Here is a 19903-nt window from a genome sequence, read left to right as displayed (position 1 = left end):
TGCATCCATGCAGACCTCTACTTGTAAGTTGAGTTTCCCCATCAAATGATCCTGCAAATCATTAGCAAACAAAAGTATATTGAACAAACTAGTCTCTTCATTTTTGAATCAGTCGTAGCTGTAATCACGTGTATTGCGAAGGTAGTTGAACAGAGGTGCTTCATCAAGTTCAGGCTTTTGAGTTTTCCAATTAAAATTGTGATCTATCTGTAGTTCCAGAAATTTAACATTTTCTACTTCTTGTGTTTCATTGTGTGAGTAACTGTTTGTGTAGCTTGTGGAGATTATTGAACTTTATGTACTGATTCTTTTCAAAATTCACAGATAATCCATCTTCCTTGCACCATCTGTCGATTTTTCTGAATATTTCATTAGATGCCATTTCAGTAAGGGTAATAGTCATAGTACTTTTTATTCCTGTACTTATATCATCTGCAAAAAGAGCAAAAGTTGTATCTTATGAAACAGCAAGTGAATGATCATTTGTGTATGTCATAAGTAACAGGGGGCCCTAAGTAGGACATTGTGGTACACCACGTCCGAGAGCTTCAACATATGAGTGCATATTGTTATGTCAAGGACATTGAACTGATACCTTTGTCTTCTGTCGTTCGAGTAAAATGGAAAAATAACTTTAATTTATGATATTTACATATGTAAAACTAAAAAACTCCTTTAAAAACTCAATCTTGCTGCAACTAGTTTTGAGTATTTCATGATCATCTCACACAGGGAACTGCTGGATGATAATGAAATAGTCAAAATAAGTTGCAGCAAAATAAAGTTTTTATAGCAACTGTTTGGTGGTTTATATAAAAATGCCAAGCACAACTTGCAGACTTCACTAGATTTTTGTGCTTCCTGTATGTAGGAAACACAGGGAGCTGTAATTATAGTTGTGTTAGTTTCTTAGATAAAATTATTTTAATCTAAACTAGCTGAGTACCCGGTGTTGCCTGGGTATGTATTCTTCCGATTCTATTAGTCCATCACTTCCTTCCCCCTCTCTCTCTGTCCATCTCCTCCTCCCCCCTCTCTCTGTCCATCTCCTCCTCCCCTTTATCAGTCCATCTCCTCATTCTCTTTCTATGTCCGTCTCCTTCACTCCCCTTCTCTGACAGTCTCCTCTCCTCTCCTTTCCTTTTTCTGTTAATCTCCTCTTCCCTTCCTCTATTCATATTGCCCTCCCCTCTCTGTGCTGATCTTCTCTTTCATTTCTCTGTTCATTTCCTCCTCCCCTTCTCTTTGTCAATCTCCTCCTTCATCATATCTGTACCTGTCTCCTTCTTCCTATCTTTATCCATTTTCTCCTTCCTGCTCTCTCTGTCCATCTTCTCCTCCCTCATATTTGTATTCAGCTCTTGTGTCCCCTTCTTTGTCAGCTATCTGTTCCTCCTCCATTTTCTCACCATGTCATCCCCCTCTCCCCCTCAATAGGAGGTTGCTCATTATTACCCCCATGGTATTTCTTTCCAGATAGTAAGTGATATGTGTACCAGTTTTGGTTGAAATTGATCCAGGGCTTTAGCAGGAGTTTTTAACCATAGCTCTGCCCACATGTTCCCATTTCACATATATTTAACATATTTCTTACGTATTTGTACACATACTGCACCTGTATCTCCAGCGAATTTCACCCTGCAGTTTCATTTTCACGCAGCATGATGTTTATGATGCCATATCTCCTGATATACTGTACAGAGACATAATTTTGCAGGTGCGTGCAGTAACATATGTGGACACTGTTTGCAAAATGTGTTGCGAATATAGTTATTAGGAAAGAAGGAATAAATTAAAAATCTCATACATGAGGAGTCAGTTTTTCATGCATCTCAATGTTTATGGCATCATACCCCCTGAACTGTGTGTCATAGTGTGGTATATTTTTGCAGGGACTTTCAGTGGTATATGTGAATACTGTCTGCAAGATGTGTTGCAAATAAAATTCAATGGTTCAAATGGCTCAGAGCACTATGGGACTCAACTGCTGTGGTCATAAGTGCCCTAGAACTTAGAACTACTTAAACCTAACTAACCTAAGGACATCACACACATCCATGCCCGAGGCAGGATTCGAACCTGCGACCGTAGCAGTCACGCGATTCCAGACTGAGCGCCTAGAACCGCTAGACCACCGCGGCCAGCAAATAAAATTATTAGTAAAGAAGTAACAAGTTAAAAGGTCTGCCTGATGCAGCAGTTTTCTTACACAATCAACAGTAATGTAGTAAGCAATAAACGTTTTTTTCCTTTCATCGTTTTATAGAGGGGGTGATTGAGAAAAAGTCATGTAAAGGTTTGAAATTCCATGTAAAGTTTGTTGCAAGTCACCAAGTGCTCTCATTCTCAAACACTGAATGAATATACCTGTAGTTTGGCTATTTGTGCGTCATGAGCTACGCTCCTTTCTCAGCCCCTCCCCACCCCTTTGAGAGGTAGCCGCTTGTCAACTCCACAGTGGTTCTTTCAATACACTAACAAGGGGAGGCCACGACATTTGGAATGCAAATTTACTGCAAACTTTGTACACTCATAGTACTCCATGAAGACAACAAAATGTGTAAGCAGTAGTGCATACTGCTCAAGCATTATTGAGAAAATTACAAGATAATTTCAGTCGTCAAATATATACCTGTGCGTGGCCATTTTTATCATGAAGCAGTGGCAGCTGAGTGGTTAGTGTTCAAGCCCCGTAATCACTGGATCGAGTCCCATTTGTCAGGTTTCTTTCCTTTTTTCTTTTCTTTCCTTTTCTTTTCTCCTTCCCTCCCCCCTCGCTCCCCCCCTCCTTTTCAGCACAGTCATTTTCTTTACTATTTATATTACAATTGATATAATAGGAAAAATATATGTAATTGGATGAACTTTTATTAAATTTACAATGTTATTTGGCAGTCTACAACTTTATATTATCACAAATAATGTAACATTCCTAACTACAAACTAGTAAACGACCAAATGCGTAAAGTGATACTGAAAATGTATGCTTGTCCATGATTTGAGAAATCCCTTATACCCGGAAGGAGCCTGAAACGACTTGTTACCTCCAAGTTTTGACAGGCACAGGTGGCTTTCGAAAGATGTACAAGTAATCGTCACTTTCGACATTACAAGTACAAGTTGCAGGATGGTATTTTTTGTGAAAATGTGGAAAACGTAAAGTTAAACAGTGCCAGCTGCATTGAAGAAATGCTATGTTTCCACATACATAAGAACTTTTGGGGTTTTCTGTGGAAAGACAAATCTCGTTAACATTTTCAAAAACCTCTCTTTCAGCCAATAATTTGGAAGCAAACCATGCATAATGCAGTATTTCCTTAAATATCGGTGCTGATAATTGGTCATGTAGTATCAAATGTATTTTAATAGCATCTTCACAAGAAGCAATTTCTTGTTCTCTTTCGATTAAATACAAACAATTTTGAAGACACGGACAAGCATACATTTTCAGTATCACTTTAAGCGTTTGGTCGTTTACTAGTCGATAGTTATGAATATTATATTATTTGTGATAATAAAAATTTGTAGACTGCCAAATAACATTGTAAATTTAATAAAAGGTCATCCAATTACACATATTTTTCCCATTATATGAATTGTAATATAAATAGTAAAGAAAATGACTGTGTTGAAAATTAAAAGAAAACTGATGAATGGGACTTGATCCTGCGATTATGGGGCTTGAATGCTAACCACTCAGCTGCCGCCTCTTCAAGCTAGAAACAGCCACTCACAGGTATATATTTGACAACCGAAATTATCTTGCGATTTTCTCAATGATGCTTGAGAAGTATGCGCTACTGCTTACACATTTTGTTGTCCTCATGGAGTACTATGAGTGTACGAAGTTTACAGTAAATCTGCATTCCAAACGTTGTGGCCTCCTCTTGTAAGTATTATGTGCACTGTGTGTGGTTGAAACTGATTCAGTGGTTAAGGAGTAGATGTGGAACATACATACATACATCTACTGTTATAATATATATGGATACCTACTACATCCACTGTTACGGAAACAAACTCTAAGAAGATCATAAATTAACTGGAGAATCAGGAAGGTTGAAAGAAGAGAAGTATAGGTAATAAAATCTGATATAATGAAAGATTTTCTTTTATTATTGTGACCAAAAGAGTGCATCGTCATCATCATCAACAGATGGGGTCATTAGTGCATGTTGATGTTAAGACACAAAGCTAACTAGTTCAAATCTTTGTGATTGCAAGAATTTTGGCCTATAAAGAGTAGACACATGGTGGCATTCTATCCCTGATTACCAGACTGTTTTTCAGTGCCCTAGCATACTCAGCAAATCTCATGATAGTGCCACAATAAATGAAAACATGTGATGTTGTTGACTGTGATCTACTCATTAGAGAGGGTTTTAAGCTTGATCCCTTGGGTGTCGTTTGAGAGCAGCAAGGTGTAGGCTGAATTTTGCCTTCACTATTCCTTCCCATCATCAACAGCAACACAAACATGACGTAACATTTTACAGCCATTCTTCACAACCACACTAAACAGTTTTACTTAAACACAACATCAAACTTCATGAAGGCTTAGTTGCAATGTGCTTTAAGGAACAGTATCTGTACAGTTAGACTGTTGAAACTACCCCTCTAGGCCATACTGATTCAGTTCTGTTTACTATAAAAGGTTGCTTTGATGACTGCTTAAAGCATGCAACAGCATAATTGTAAATATTGTGTGTGTGTGTGTGTGTGTGTGTGTGTGTGTGTGTGTGTGTGTGTGTGTGTGTGTTTTAAACTGCCTGTGCAGATAATACAAGTGTAGATGACTACTCTGGTGGTTTTTCAAAGCATAATATTGTACTACGGAGGGTGCAAAATGTACCACAAAAGTCTTGCAACAAAAATATAGTTTATGTTTTTTTTGGGTTCCACACCATTCATCCAGATGCTCAGGACTGGGAACTGACATAACAAAATCAGAAACATGAGTTGCAACTGAAAATTAAGAAATAGCTTTACAAGAACATAATATCAGAACAGAAGTAATTTGTTAATTCATTTAATGCTTATTCCATGTCTTATACCATGAAGGAAAATGTTGAAGGCGAAATAAGTCAATGAGTGCATTATCAGAGAAAATGAGCTATTTATGTGCAGTTCACTAAGCAGTGCCATTAATATTATCTGCTTATATATTCATATGGCAAAGAGCCCTTAGGTAAAAAGTTCTTGGTGAACTTGCCACATCGAAGTCAGCTTCCAGTGACTGCCTCTATCGGCTTCATTAGTGGCCAAGTCTGACTTTCATGAAACTGATGAGGCTCCCACTTTTATACAAAACGTTAGCATCTTGTTGGCTAAATGATGACATACATTGCTGGCACATGTAGAGATGGCAACCTCTGTATCCATAGATTACGTTGCACTCACTGTCCAGTATCGCTTGCAGTGCCACCACTCATATCAGGTGATACTCTGTGCTAATTCTTCCTCAGTACTCTTTTTTGTCAAATGCACACTTCCGTGCATTCCTAAGTGCAAAGCTTGTGTATCATTTTAAGCTGCTATTACATAGTCTAATTTTGATTGCTCTATAGTCACAGAATCCCAGTAGTCAGAAGCATGAGTCAAAATCGTATTATCTTTAAATATAATGTTGTGTGATTATTTATTAGATTGTGCTCAGTTTGTATAGACTGCCCCATGTACCAGCTGCCACACTCACAAGGAAATTTATAAATTCTGGGTATTTTCACGCCAAAATTATCTTTAATAGGTCACAACATTTATTTGATTTTGTTCGTTGTCCAGAAGACCAGTTGCATTTCTTACCTCTTTAGAACCATATATATATTGGTCATAGTTGCACACAGAATGGAAACTACACTATGTGTTGGTCCTCCTGCGTTCATTGAGTGGCGTTATATCACAGTTTCCTCAACATTATGACCTTGTGTCGCAGACCAATGAACCGTTCTTCCTGAACGCAGTTGTCAGATGATTAATCTCAGAGCCAAAGTGGTTCTTATCTTCGTAAACACCTCTGACTCTGTGTATTAGGGTGTTTATCATAGCTCTCTTCTGAGCTGAAAGATGAAAGATATGCCTACTGAACTGTAGGTCTATATGCATCGCTTTTTAGTACCCAGAGAGCTAACTTCCCATCCTTCTTCATCTCCAATACAAACCTTATGCTTATATGTATTTTTAATATGCTACTGTATGAATTTTAAGAATTTATATACGTATCAAGCACAACATTTGTGAAATAATAATAATCTCATGTTGGTCATTGTTGTTTTAATATAAATATTTGTTTTTCACCATTTCAAAACATTATTGAGGCATGTTATTTAATTCTAGGAGCTGGATATTCCCCGTGTAGTTGCTTTGCTACGCAATCAGAGAATGCTCCTCGTCCAGACAGTTGCTCAATACAAGTTTGTATACAGTCTTCTTATATACTACCTGAAGCACTCACGACTAATATGATTTTGTTCACTTCAAGTGCTGCTCGGCAATAATTATAGCAAAGAGTGTTAGCAATGATCTCTGTTTTTCTACTTCACTTCCAATTAATATTTATTATTGCAGAAAATGTATAACATATTGTTGTAATTGCATAATTTATTTATCCATTATTGTAGTATGAGTTTTTATTCTTTTTAAAATATGAAATAATGAAGATTAATTTTACTATGTGTGTGTATGACATAAGGTTATGTTTTTTTTAATGAGTATTCCTATTTTTACACATCATTAGAGCAGAGTACTTAACTATAGTTTTTTTAATTTGGAATTATTCTGTGTTGTCTGTCATCAATAATTTCTCTCCTAACTTATTACTCTGTTGTTTGCCATTGATTAATTCTGTAGAGTGACTTTAATTACTCGTACACTTTTATGCAGTTAGTGATAAAAATGAGCTATTGTTAATCTGAGTTGATGAAGTACAGTTATCAATCATCATCGGTAATTTATAACCCAACATTTACATTTTATTTCGATACATAAGAGATATTAATCCTGAATGTCATATCTTTGATCCTAGTCTATGAAAGATTTAGTGTTGACAGCAGTGTAATTCTCTCTCAAGCTGTGCAATACTTTTTGTCATATGTCGTAAAAAAAAAAAAAAAGAAAAAAGTATTTTGAGTCTGCAGCTAATTCAATAGCTGCACTGTTGGCATCAGAAGCTAGTAAACTGTGAGTAAAAATGTAGGAGACAGCTATCCACCTTTATTCAGTACCATTTTATCATACATTATTGTTTGCCCAGTTTTAACATGTTACTCTCATTCTCAAGGATTTCTTATTTCATTGTGCTGGAGTTTTTAGGCATTTCATACTAGTAAAACATACAGTTTATTTCCAAGGATATAATTAAATAATACTCTGAATTTTACCAAGAGACTGCTTGCATGTGAATAAACTGATAAACAGTCATTGTGCATATTAAATACTTTAATAATTTGACATATATTCTTTGATTGACTGATAATTGAGACAGTGGCCATTTGATTCATGTGCTGTGGAATACTTTCCTCTTTCTATTAATCTTTAATAACACTTTGTTGAGAAGAAATAAGTTACTGGCCAGTTTCTTTTGTACTTTATTGTGGTGAAGGTGTGTTTGTAATCTGGTGTATGTATCATTAGTGTACTTTGTTTTATTTCTCTGCATGTGTAGTAGGATGAGGAGTGTATTATGTCTAATGTTGATGTTTTGGTTGTTTTGATAACTTGTTATGTTCATGGATTCACTTGCTGCCATACATTTGCAGTTAATCAATAGAGGAAATTCATTGTACTGTATTCCATTAGGTGAGGTTACATTATGGTTAAAAATATTTGAAAAGGATAGACTGCTACTCATCAAAAAGACAACATGTTGAGTTGCAGACAGCCACAACGAAAAGACTGTTACACATTGAGCTTCGGCCAAAATATTCTTCAGAAAGAAAACCCACATACGTTCACACAAACAGGGACACTTCATACATACATGACCATTATTTTGCCACTGTGGCTAGAATGCGTTCTGACAGTCTGGCCCCAGCAGCCAAAGATAGTGGCCACGTGTGCGTGAGGTGTTCTTGCTTGTGTGAATGTGTGTTTGTTTCCTTTTCTCAACACAGCTTTGGCAGGAAGCTCAATGTGTAACAGTCTTTTCACTGTGCCTGTCTGCAACTCAACATGTCGTTTTCACAGTGAGTAGCAATCTACCCTTTTCATAATATTGTTGATATTCCAACTTGGGACTTTCTGTGCAACTGGGCTAGTGGTCTTCCTCTAATTAAATTCATCTTAATGGAATGTCACATTATAATTTCCCTTCTTTTTTGTTATGTATTCCAAAGCATGAGACATTTAGATATTTCACACGGTATAAAAATTTCAGGATTTGGAAGCTAATATTTGTTACTGCTTTTATCCTGTTTTTTTAACAAAAATTAGTTCAAATATCATGGTCAGGTTTTAGGAATGGCCATAAGGGCACATGCATAAGTTTATTCATTAAGTATACATAAGATAAATGAACTGTGAAAAGTCATCAGTTTATTCATTTGTATATAGTTCCTTGTATAATTGAAAGATTGCAATTTTTTTTAAACTATGATATTGACATAGGTAGACAATTAGCCAGTTGCAAAACCCTTGAAACTGGTACACTAATAATTCAAAACTTGAGATATCCATTAAGAATGAAAGTATAAAGGTTGAAGAAGGAATCTTTCATGTTACGTATATTAATGGGTACAACAAGAGTCGTAGGGGGTCTACTGTATTAGCTAAAGTGCATGTCTCAGTTCATATTGGTATTTGTCACATACATAAATAGTATGAGGTAACATTAAGTGCCTTTGAAAAGCTCAGAAGCCATCCGACTTAGACTGGGACCTTCTGTCTCCAAGAAGTTGCCTTAGCTACTATAGCTGCTAAAATTAAATATTACATTGTATATTATGAAAAAGACTATTTCTTATTGAAAAATCCTTATTTTTGTATGCTTTATTAACTTGTTCTTTTAGTCTGTAATGTGTAGGAGAAAGTGCTGTTAAGTCTTTGACTTGTTTCACATTCTTGTTGTTTAACACACATCATTTTTTATTTTGTGTATTTATATTTACAATTCTGGGCTGGTAAATTGTTTGAGAGAAAAGAACACAAAACAGCTGGTCAGTGGTAGAATAGTGGCTAGTGATTAGCAGACATCTCAAAACGGCTGTCCAGTATCCTTTGGGAGATACCACTTCTAGTTCTGCTAATAGAAATGCTTAGAATAGAAAAATTCAACAGTCCCAGTTATCCAAACCAAGCAGATGATGTGGTAAGAACTGGACTTTTATTTAGGAGAACAACAGTTCGAATTCTGATCTGGCTACCAAGTAACAGTTTTCCATGGTTTCCCTAAATTATGTAAGGGAAAGTCTGGATTAGTTTCTGTGTAAGAGACACAGCTGATTTCATTTCTCACTGGTCCTTCATCAGAGCTTGTGCTACATCTCTAATGGCCTTGTTTTGATAGGACCTTGATCTCTATTCTTCCTTCCTTTTCTAGCTGTTAGATCACTAGGTTTATTGTTCAGCGATGTGAATTGAATTAGTGGGTGGGGTAATGACGTAAAAGAGATGGTGTCAGTGTGGGTCACTTGAACCCCAAGACGAGAGGAACTCACCTCTTACAACTCAGAAGACAGGCAAAGGTGATGAAATATGGGCATGTGAGAAACTGGAGGTCAAAGATAGTATATTAATAAACATTGTACCAGCTTCCATTCAGATATGATAGAAGGGTGGAGTGTTGCAAGAGGTCAAGATGTATTGCAAGAGGCAAGTTCATCTTTAGTTGTATTTCTGCCACTTATATCATCTTTGAACTGAAACTGACACAGTGCTTACTAATGTATTATGGTTGACCTCATCCTCTTGTCTCTAACAGCTTTCTCTTCATCTTTAATTCCTTTTCTTTTCATAATAGGCCTATCCCACTAACCTGGGATCTGAGGAACCTATCGTGCCCCTTCCCCCCCCCACCCCACCCCTCTTTCCTCCTCCCATTTCTAACATCAGCTCACCAATTCCTCACCAAAAGAATGTTATTTCACTCGAATCTGTAAACCAATAGTCGTTCAGTCATTTCTTTTTACATGAGCCATCAGCATGCAGACTACAAAAACTGATACATCTCGTTTGCACTTTTATGTTTCTAATGTATTCCTCTGACATCATTCATTCACTACTTTGTAAAAGTTGTGAGTTTCACTAGCAGTGCAGCCCATCATTTGCCTGTCAAATATAATCTCAAAACATTCGCTTTTAGTTGGCTCCTCACCTAATCCACGATGAGGATTCATCCCAGAGTTATTATTGGAGAAAGCATAATTCTGAGGTGTAAACACACCATGTGTCAGCCATCTGTACTTACTATTTCTGACCATTTGCTTCTTTGTCACCTGTGAAGAGCCTGATTCACGAATAATTTCAGCATCACTTGATGAATCTCCACTTTCTCTTGGTAATACCTGGAAATATTCACAGTCTTCGAAATCACTATCAGATTCCACAACTGAGTCTTCATTTAGTAGTGTTTATCTAATTTTCATAACACTCAAACCTTTCAAATGCATCATTCTCACCAAACACAAAAGCACGATGCAAGTATCAGATTTACTTCCCGTAGATTGAATGTATACGAGGCTTCCTGAAAATGAAAGTAGATCCAGATGTTCACAACAGATGGCAGCACCATTCAGTCACAGAAGGGAGCAATCGTACTGATACAGTGTCAGATACAGAAAAGTGAAAACGTACGCATACAGTTGTAGGCAGCATGACATAATGCCTGCCCCGTACTGGTACAGTTGCTGTCTGTAAAGGGTTGAGTTACTCTTTTCCTGTGGTCGGTTTCTGAATCCCAAATAAATACATCAATTAAAAAAGACTTCAAAGTGTTGAAGATGTTTGCTGCAAGAGAAAAATTTGCAGTTTGGTTACAAATAATCTGCAATTGGTAAGTTTCAACAGTTATGGCACTTATCAAAATATGAACTTATTAGAACAACAGTTATTTTCCCCTTTATCTTTACCAAGGCAAAGCCATATCAGCATTTTCTCGTTGTGCCAATATACAGTGCAGTATTTTTCAGATTTAATTATTTCATTTCATTATCTGTACCTATGGGTAATATAATAGCTTTATTTTTAAGCAATGATATGGTATGTTCCCGTAACATTGTTCTAATGTGATTTGTTTGAAGTCAGATAGGTGCAAGGAAATATTTATTTTTCATAGTCTTAAACATTTGAACAATCAGTTATTCCTTTTCGTGCTATAGAATTGGTAGTGGGACACTGCATAGTGTAAGTTTGTAGCACTTGTGTTGCACATGCCATTATGCTAGTCTCTTGTAACATGCCTCTGGAGTCAAATGAAATGTTGTAGCTTTATAACTAGTGCAAAAACAAGTAGTTGTTCTCAGTATTTGTGAATGTATTTTTAAGAGAATAATTGCAGTGCTCAGATACTATTCTGTTTTTAATAAAAATGTACTTGTAAATGAAACCTATGGAAAAGCAGCTATAGTACATTATTTATTTTTGTCTTGTCAGTAAGAGTTCATATATTCGCACAATACATTAGCATTAGAAACAAGTTAACTTCAATATACTGTTGTTATATTGAAATGAATTTTAAAAGTGTTCTCTGATTATCGATTGACTGTGACTGGCACAAACATGTCAGAAAAGCCCACTTTACTGTTATGATTATTTACAAAAGGATTGTTTTATAGTGTTAATGATATTAATTAATATTTGCTATGTAATATACTCTTAAGATCTGTGCTTCCATAAAATTTCTGTTTGTCAAATCTTTCTGTGTCATTTAACAAGCAGAAAAGGGAAAGAAAGAAACAGTTAATAAAATGAAATATCTGTGTGTGTGTGTGTGTGTGTGTGAGAGAGAGAGAGAGAGAGAGAGAGAGAGAGAGAGAGAGAGGGAGAGAGGGTGCGCATGCATGTGTGTGTTGTGGCCCTTTTTTGATGGGGGAAGGGGGGGGGGGCATGTAATAGGAGGGTTGGAAAATGCATTTCCTTTTATACTTTCCTGTGTGAAAAATGTAAATGTGCAATTAACTTACAAGAATGAACTCTGGCAGTGATATTCATTCTTATAATATTAAATACTAAGACAGAAATCTATATCAGGAATATCTCGTGCATCATTTATAGGTGGCACAACATGCTGGCAAACCCAGAAAAGAATATTATGTTATTTGAGATACTGAGAGATCGATCTGACAAACTCTAGTCAAAATAAAGGAAAAAAAGATATGTCACCTAAGTGTCTTATTTTAGGGAGATTCAGAATGCAATTTGGTATCAAGTAAGTGCTAAAATTTTAATTTATGAAGGGGAAGGTGGTGCATGTAGGATAACTTCATTGACAAAGAAAATTACCATTGCATAAAGTCTAAATTGTCATATGTGTATAGGATGAAAGTAGTCTTATTTATATAAGATTTAAGGCTACATGTTGCCCAAGAAGTGAGTGTTCCTTAGCTTATATGCTATTTTTGTACGGTGTGTCTGTGATATAATTTTCAGAAGTGCGTTCTATGTGTTACAGCAATCATAAAAATATGTGAAACTAATGATTTGTGCAGTTAAAAACTTATTAATAACTTATGAAAACCTGTTTCATTTTAAAATATTTGTCAGTATTTTTTGTAGATGTCTAGTTGCTAGTATGTTTAAAACAAGTTGAGTTTTGTCTTTTTTTACTCATCAATCAACAACTGGTTTGTCCCATAATTGATGAGTTTCATTCACAGTTTCTTGTGGCTATGTATACTTTCTTTTTTTGTATGTCACATGTAGTACAAGTAATTTTCTATATGTCTGAATCAAGTATTGGTGGTGATGAAAAATTTTATACATTTTTGTAATTGTGCAGCTTTGTGTATGTGAAAAATAAATTTTTCTGGTCTTCAGTCATATTAAGAAACATTTAGTCCCTGTTAATTATTTTCAAGAAGTGCAGTTTCATTTACAATTTGTAAAACTGATACCAAGTATAATATATATTGTGTGAGAGGGAAAAATATTATATTTAACTTTATATATATCTTTCTGTTAAAAGTCAGTTTTAGAAGTAAGAGTCAATGGCCCAGTTGACATTTCCAGTGTGCAGTCATTTGTAGTATTCTATTGCACACTGTTAAGATTAAAATCATCCATAATCTTAGGGGCCACTCCTTTTGGCTTGACAGAATTAGCTCTATCCCTTGTTATATTACTGTTTAATTCATGTAATGTGATGGCATCTCAGTTTTTACCTATTTCTCACAGCACAAAAGACTTTTGCATCTGCTGTGAGTCTTTTTTCTTCATCATAATCATCTTCTTCTCCTCCTTTTTCTTTTCCCTAGCACTTATCCTATCTAGTAAAGGTTCCTTTTTTCAGGACTTGGAAAATTCTTTTGTGGCCAGATGGTCTGAAGAAGAGAAAAATGTGTGCAATGTTTGTCCTACACATCTTGACTCCTGAATAAAAACAATAATGTGTGGAAACCTGCTCCAACTTGATTGAAATGCAAAACCTGCGTAGTTATTTTCTGGAAAAAAAAAAAATCATCACAAATGAGAAGACGTGGTGTTATCAAAAAGTGCCTACCATAATGCAACACAGTGCAGAACTTCACACGAAGGGTCAATGCTTTGACAACTTATTGACGTTCAAACCAATGTGACGCGAGATTTGAACTGTATCCCAAAGATGGAATTTTGTGACAGTTCCACATGGTTGTAGGAATGTTGTGTGCATTATACTCAAGTGGGGGGGGGGGGGGGAGAGGGGGGGCTGTGTAGAATACCTGCAGTGTTAAAACCTACATCTTTTTTCTGGATTTTATTAATCCAATCTCAAAACTTTTGGGACTGAGAGGAAATTCTGTCACCTGACAAGTGCTGTGAACCATCAGAAAAGGCAGATTTTGGTAATTATTGTAACACTTTGCATTACCCTTTCAGCCTGTACATTATTGCAGACTTTGTATCTTATAAGTGAACCTCTCTTTGACTGAAATATTCTGTATTATTGCTGCCAGTAGTCAGAACGGCATAGAAGTTAGCTTGCTTCATTCTTGGTTCACTGACTATACAGGCACCAGCATAAAATGGGATAGCTCAGTAGTGATGTGTGCATAGTCCAGTTAGAGAACTCAATCCCCAGTGGATCCCCAAGCATCAAAACCAGGTGGTGGGTATCTAGAGCCATATCATCCAAGGTAGGCAACCTTGCATGACAAGAAAATTTACTGGGATGTGCTGTAAGACATCCCCATGATCTGGATCGAGACCAGTACAGTGTAGGGACAGAGGAATAAACTGCGCAGGTGATGTATTCACTACTGGCAGGCAGCCGAATTGTTATTGTGAACCAATCCGTGTCTCAGGCTGTGTATATGAACAGCGTATGTCAAAAGTCAGGAGTGTCCAACACTCGTTTGATACAACAAAATGCCACACAATACTTTTTGGATGTAGCAATAACTGTGGACTTCGTACAGTGCCCCATAAATCTTATTAGGAAAACTGCCTGATTTACAGAGATCTAACCTAACCTAACATGACCTGGTACTGGATTGTGTTGTTAGTTACAGGTGGACATTTAGCTGCCCTCTGCTGGATAACGTGCCAGCCAGAACTCAGAATTGATATTAGCTTCTAACTGCATATGGAATATGTTGTTAGGCAATGCCAGATTTTCTTCTGCCAGTGAAGTATAAGGCCAGATCACACTGCATTGTGTTGCATAGGTGAGGTGTGGTCTGGGTGACAGACTTTGTTGTAACCTGTTGTGACCGCGACCGTTCCGGTCACAGAGTGACTGAGAAAGCGCGGCGGGACCAAATGAAAAGCGGCCCATGAACAAACAAACAAGTGGAAAGGACGGACACAAAACAACAAATGACGATGGAGAGAGACCTTACGACGACGACACACAAGAAGCAACGTAGTGACAGGGACAACAAAACGAATCCAAGACATCCCCAAGTAATGAAAACAAAGAACGATAAACATGCTGTCTGTTGTGGAGGCAATGTGTCGAGAGTCACGTAACAATTAGACTCGCTGGTTGAGCGAGAGGCAGGCACTTAAATACTCTATCGGGAGCGCCGCTATTGGCCACTGGAATCACGTGTTCCCCTGTGGTGCCCTCACACTAAATGCGGGGCAGGACCTGCGCACCGCCACAGCGTATGACACAATGGAGCAGATATCTCTAGGGGTCTTCGACGTCCATGACGTCTGGCGGGGATTCAAATTCCACGGCGCGTGGTACCAGAGAGTTCATCTACCATCTTGATGTCTGGTGGTCCCTATGACAAAGGCTCTATGTTGACATTCTAGGTTAGCCAGATTCTTCTTTCCTAGAAGTCCAACAAAAGAGCTGAATGGGGTGAACAGGGTGAGTTCTGTACCACATGGTAGTACTCTATTGATGTCATGCCAGTGTCTGTCAGATTTGGAAGGGGCCCATTGTTGATGGGTGTGTGGAAAAAGGACAGTGTGTCAAATGCCTTTGGTGCCAGGTGATAATGCTTTACAGCTTGCGGGTGTCCACCACCTGAGCACAGTGTTTCCTCTGTGTAATTTTTCTTTGTATATATTCTCTAGGTTTCAATGGTTCAGATTGTTAGCAGTTTTACCTAAGCCTATACTAGAACAGACGGTGCAATATTCTTGACTCTGTGCATGGAACAATGAAGTGGTGTTCGCAACTGGTGCTCATTTAAAATGATTGCTTAGCTCTTGCCATTAATTAGAGTGATCTGTTATGTATTCAGAAAAAGTGTGTGAATACATTATTCTTTCTCATTGTCCAGATAATCTTGATCATTCGGTGTTTAAAAGTCTGAACCATGTATCCTGCCTCTCCATTTGATTGTGAATAAAAGTAGGCTGTAGTAAAATATGTAATCCTCTTCCTAAAACAGACTTCTTTAAAAAGTTGCTTACATGAACAAGGGGTGATTGTCTGTGGCTATCTCCTGTGGCAGTTCTAGGTGAGAAGCTTTGTTACTGCTCACAGTATGCCATCTGCTGAACACAGAATTCTGGTCCTGCTTAAAATCATTAGACAGATCAGGGGATTCTATCCAATCACTCATCGACCAGTCTGGTGTGGCAATAGAAAATAGCAAAAGGAAAATGAAGGTTTAAATTTTGCTTTTAAAAAAGCATTCACAGTGGAGAATCATACGAGCATACCATCATTTGACCTTAGTACAGAGTACATAGAAATAAGCACCCCTGCTGCTGAGAAGCAACTGAGAGAGTTAAAAACAATTAACTTGTACAGGGAGCGCTCTTCAGCATTGACCCCTTACTTAACTTGCATTTATTGTGAATCTCGTACATAATGCAATGTCCGAAGTTCCTGGAAAAAAGCACAAGTAACTCCTGCATATACAAAAGGTAAGTCCAATATACTTAACAATAGGTAGAATCCTTGAACATATTCTGAGTTCAAATATAATAAATTTCCTTGAGACAGAAGAGGTTCTGTCCAAAAATCAGCACAGATTTAGAAAGTATTGCTTGTGCGAAACTCAGTTTGCTCTTTTCTCACACAGTATCCTGTAAACTATGGATGAAGCGCAACAAGCAGATTCCATTTTCCTAGATTTCTAGAATGTGTTTGACGCAATGCTCTACTCCAGACTTAATCAAGGTCCGAGCATATAGAATAGTTTCCCAGGTATGTGAGTGGCTCAAAGACTTTTTAAGCTGGTATGTGAGTGGCTCAAAGACTTTTTAAGCAATAGAACACAGTACATTGTCCTTGACAGTGAGTGTTCATCAGGGACAATGGTATTGTCAGAAGTGCCCCAGAAAAGTGTAATAGGACTAATGTTGTTCTCTATATACAGAAGTTCTAGATAAAGTCTCAAGTACAAAGGTCAACATAATTCTGTGTGGGGACATAAACATCAACACTAATATCATAAATGACTCCAGCAGCACCTTCATAAATATCCTTCAAAGTTTTGGCATGTCCCTATTGGTCAATAGTGCATCAAGGGTTACTACAATGACTGCATCAGTAATTGACCATGTGGCCACAAATATAGACAGGGAAAAATGTGATGTAGCTGTAAAAGATCTCGGACTATCAGACCATCTCTGTCAAATAACAACAGTAAAATCAGGCATCGAATCATTCCCTAAACTACAAGCCTATAAACGACATCTATCAGAAATCAAAATAAAAGATTTTTCAAAAGAACTAGAAAAACAAAGCTGGGATGAAGTGTATAAGGAGACCAATGTGAATATGAAATTCTCCACATTGTTTAAATTGAACTTTGAAACAGCATTTCCAAAAGTATGCATGACTGTATCAACATCTCACAAAAACAGATGGATAACAGCAGGTATTAAGAAGTCCTCCCAAACACTTAAACACCTCAGTTCCATGAAAAAGATTCACAATGATCCAGAATTCTTAAATTTCTATCATAGATACAAAAAGATTTATAGGAAGGTGCTGATTGCTGCAAAAAAGTCATTTAATGACAAAATAATATATAATGCAGAGAATAAAAGCAAAGCAGTCTGGGATGTTATAAAAAAGGAAACGGGGAGAGGCAAACAAACGCAGAATAACATACTGCTAAGGGAGGGGGATAAGGTAATAAATGATCCACAACACTTAGCAAACTATGTAAACGAGCATTTTTCAAGTATTGCAGAGAAGTTACAGCAAAAATTCCCCAAAACAAATATAACACCTGCAAAAATTGTTGCACTAGATACAATGATGTTACTTCCAACCACAGAGAATGAAGTCAATAAAACTGTTCAAAAGCTAAAAAATAAAAAGTCAGAAGGCTTAGATGATGTACCAATGTGTGTACTGAAACAATGCATAGGGATTATACAAGGCCCATTAACAAATATAATAAATGAATCCTTCACATCAGGGACATTTCCAGAGCAGCTAAAACAGGCAAGAGTTGTACCTTTGCTTAAGAAAGGTAATGCAGAAGACATAGAAAATTACCGGCCCATTTCCCTGCTGTCAGCATTCTCAAAAATAATAGAAGCAATTATGAAAGACAGATTAATGAATTATCTGAATAAATACAATCTTTTAAGCAAATCACAGTTTGGTTTTCGAAGTGGCAAAAATACGGAGTCAGCCATAGTAGAATTCACAAAAGTTGTACTTAATGCTCTTGATAAAGATGAGTGTGTCACAGGCATATTTTTGGATCTTTCTAAGGCTTTTGATACAGTCGACCACAAGATTCTATTAAATAAATTAGAAGCATTAGGAATAAGAGGGGTAGCTAATGACTGGTTTCGATCATACCTAACAGATAGGGTACAAAGAGTAGAGATAACACATACTTCAAATAGATCTAAACATTTAGTAAAATACTTATCAGAACCAAAACATATTAATATAGGGGTTCCACAAGGTAGCATATTAGGACCAATACTATTCCTGATATACATCAATGACTTTCCCAGTAGTGTTACTCATGGTGAGAAAATTCTCTTCGCTGATGACAGCAATATTATAGTCACTGAGAGAACAAGAGAACTCCTTACCGAGAAAGCAAATGAAACTCTCAAGGAAGTTTACGATTGGTCAATAAGCAACAAATGGACATTAAACATAAAGAAAACTAATGCCATGAACTTCAGTTTGAAGAGGAAAAAATGACAATGTTAAATTAAATGTAGATGGCACCTCTATAGACTGTGTAACAAATGCAAAATTTCTAGGAATGAATATTGACTCTCAGCTGAAGTGGTGCGAACACACAAAGGTACTTGCAAACAGAATGTCATCAGCATGTTATGCCCTTAGAATTCTATCATCTGTGTGTAACATGCAGTGTCTTTTAGTTACATATTATTCATATGTACACTCAATTCTTAGCTATGGCATTCTTTTTTGGGGAACAAATCCACAAAATATGAACACAATTTTCAAACTCCAGAAAAGAGCCATAAGAATAATAACCAGAAATAGTAGTCGAGCTCATTGTAAAGATCTGTTCAAAACACTGGGAATTTTAACTGCTCCATGTGAACACATTTACCAGTCAGTTGTACACATCAAAAGTAACATTGGCAATTACTGCACAAACAGCTCTGTCCATGACCATGCAACAAGAGATAGACTCAACTTACATTTACCAAGAAAAAATAAACATAAAACTCAAAACAGCATTTTCTACCAAGGAATAAAACTGTACAATAAATTACCAAAAGAGATTAAAGAAATTTCAAAAATACACTTATTTAAGAAGGCAGCTAAAAAGTACCTATTATGCAATACATTTTATACATTGAAGGATTACTTAGATAAAGCAGAGTAGGGGTTTGATAAAAAAATGTTATACAAACAAATAATAATAATAATGATGATTATAAAACATCCAATATTCCACATAACACCTTCACTTTATTATTTTTCTTCTTTTTTCCTTTCTAGAGACACTCTCCCCTCAAGCTATGCATAGCACAATACTAACACCTCTTCCTCTTTCTGAGCTCAACATCTCACTCATTATGAAGGGATGCTGACTCAGTTTTTCAGGATAGCAAATGGGAACTTGCAGTACAGAAAATGGCCCAAGGATCACCTGTGTGTGTGTGTGTGTGTGTGTGTGTGTGTGTGTGTGTGTGTGTATGTAGTGAGTGAAGTGTTATGAAACAATGTGTGTATAGTGTGTGCAGTGACTGATAGTGAAATATGAGTGAATAGTGTGGCATTACATTATTTAATGAGTTATTTGTAAATAAATTATTGTATACCAGGAGTAAAATCTAATGATTGTCTCTAACTAGAAGTCTGTAAATATATGTGTATACGAATTATCTTATTGTAAATTGATCTAAGCTTGTA

At 36.6% G+C, this 19903-nt stretch overlaps 1 protein-coding gene across 1 annotated transcript in view; it reads left to right on the top strand.

Moving 5' to 3' along the window:
- Positions 1–12981, top strand: part of LOC126298291 (tyrosine-protein phosphatase non-receptor type 14) — a 186254-nt gene extending 173273 nt beyond the window's left edge. The window contains exon 22 of the mRNA XM_049989589.1: positions 6334–12981. Coding sequence (XP_049845546.1) covers positions 6334–6462 — 129 coding nt within the window. The 3' untranslated portion in view covers positions 6463–12981. The remainder of the gene's footprint in view (positions 1–6333) is intronic.
- The last annotated feature ends 6922 nt before the right edge of the window (positions 12982–19903 follow it).

This window comes from Schistocerca gregaria, chromosome X, assembly GCF_023897955.1.
Source record: "Schistocerca gregaria isolate iqSchGreg1 chromosome X, iqSchGreg1.2, whole genome shotgun sequence".
NCBI lineage: Eukaryota > Metazoa > Arthropoda > Insecta > Orthoptera > Acrididae > Schistocerca > Schistocerca gregaria.
Note: the sequence above shows the minus strand (reverse complement) of the source record. Positions and strands in the feature narration are given on the sequence as shown.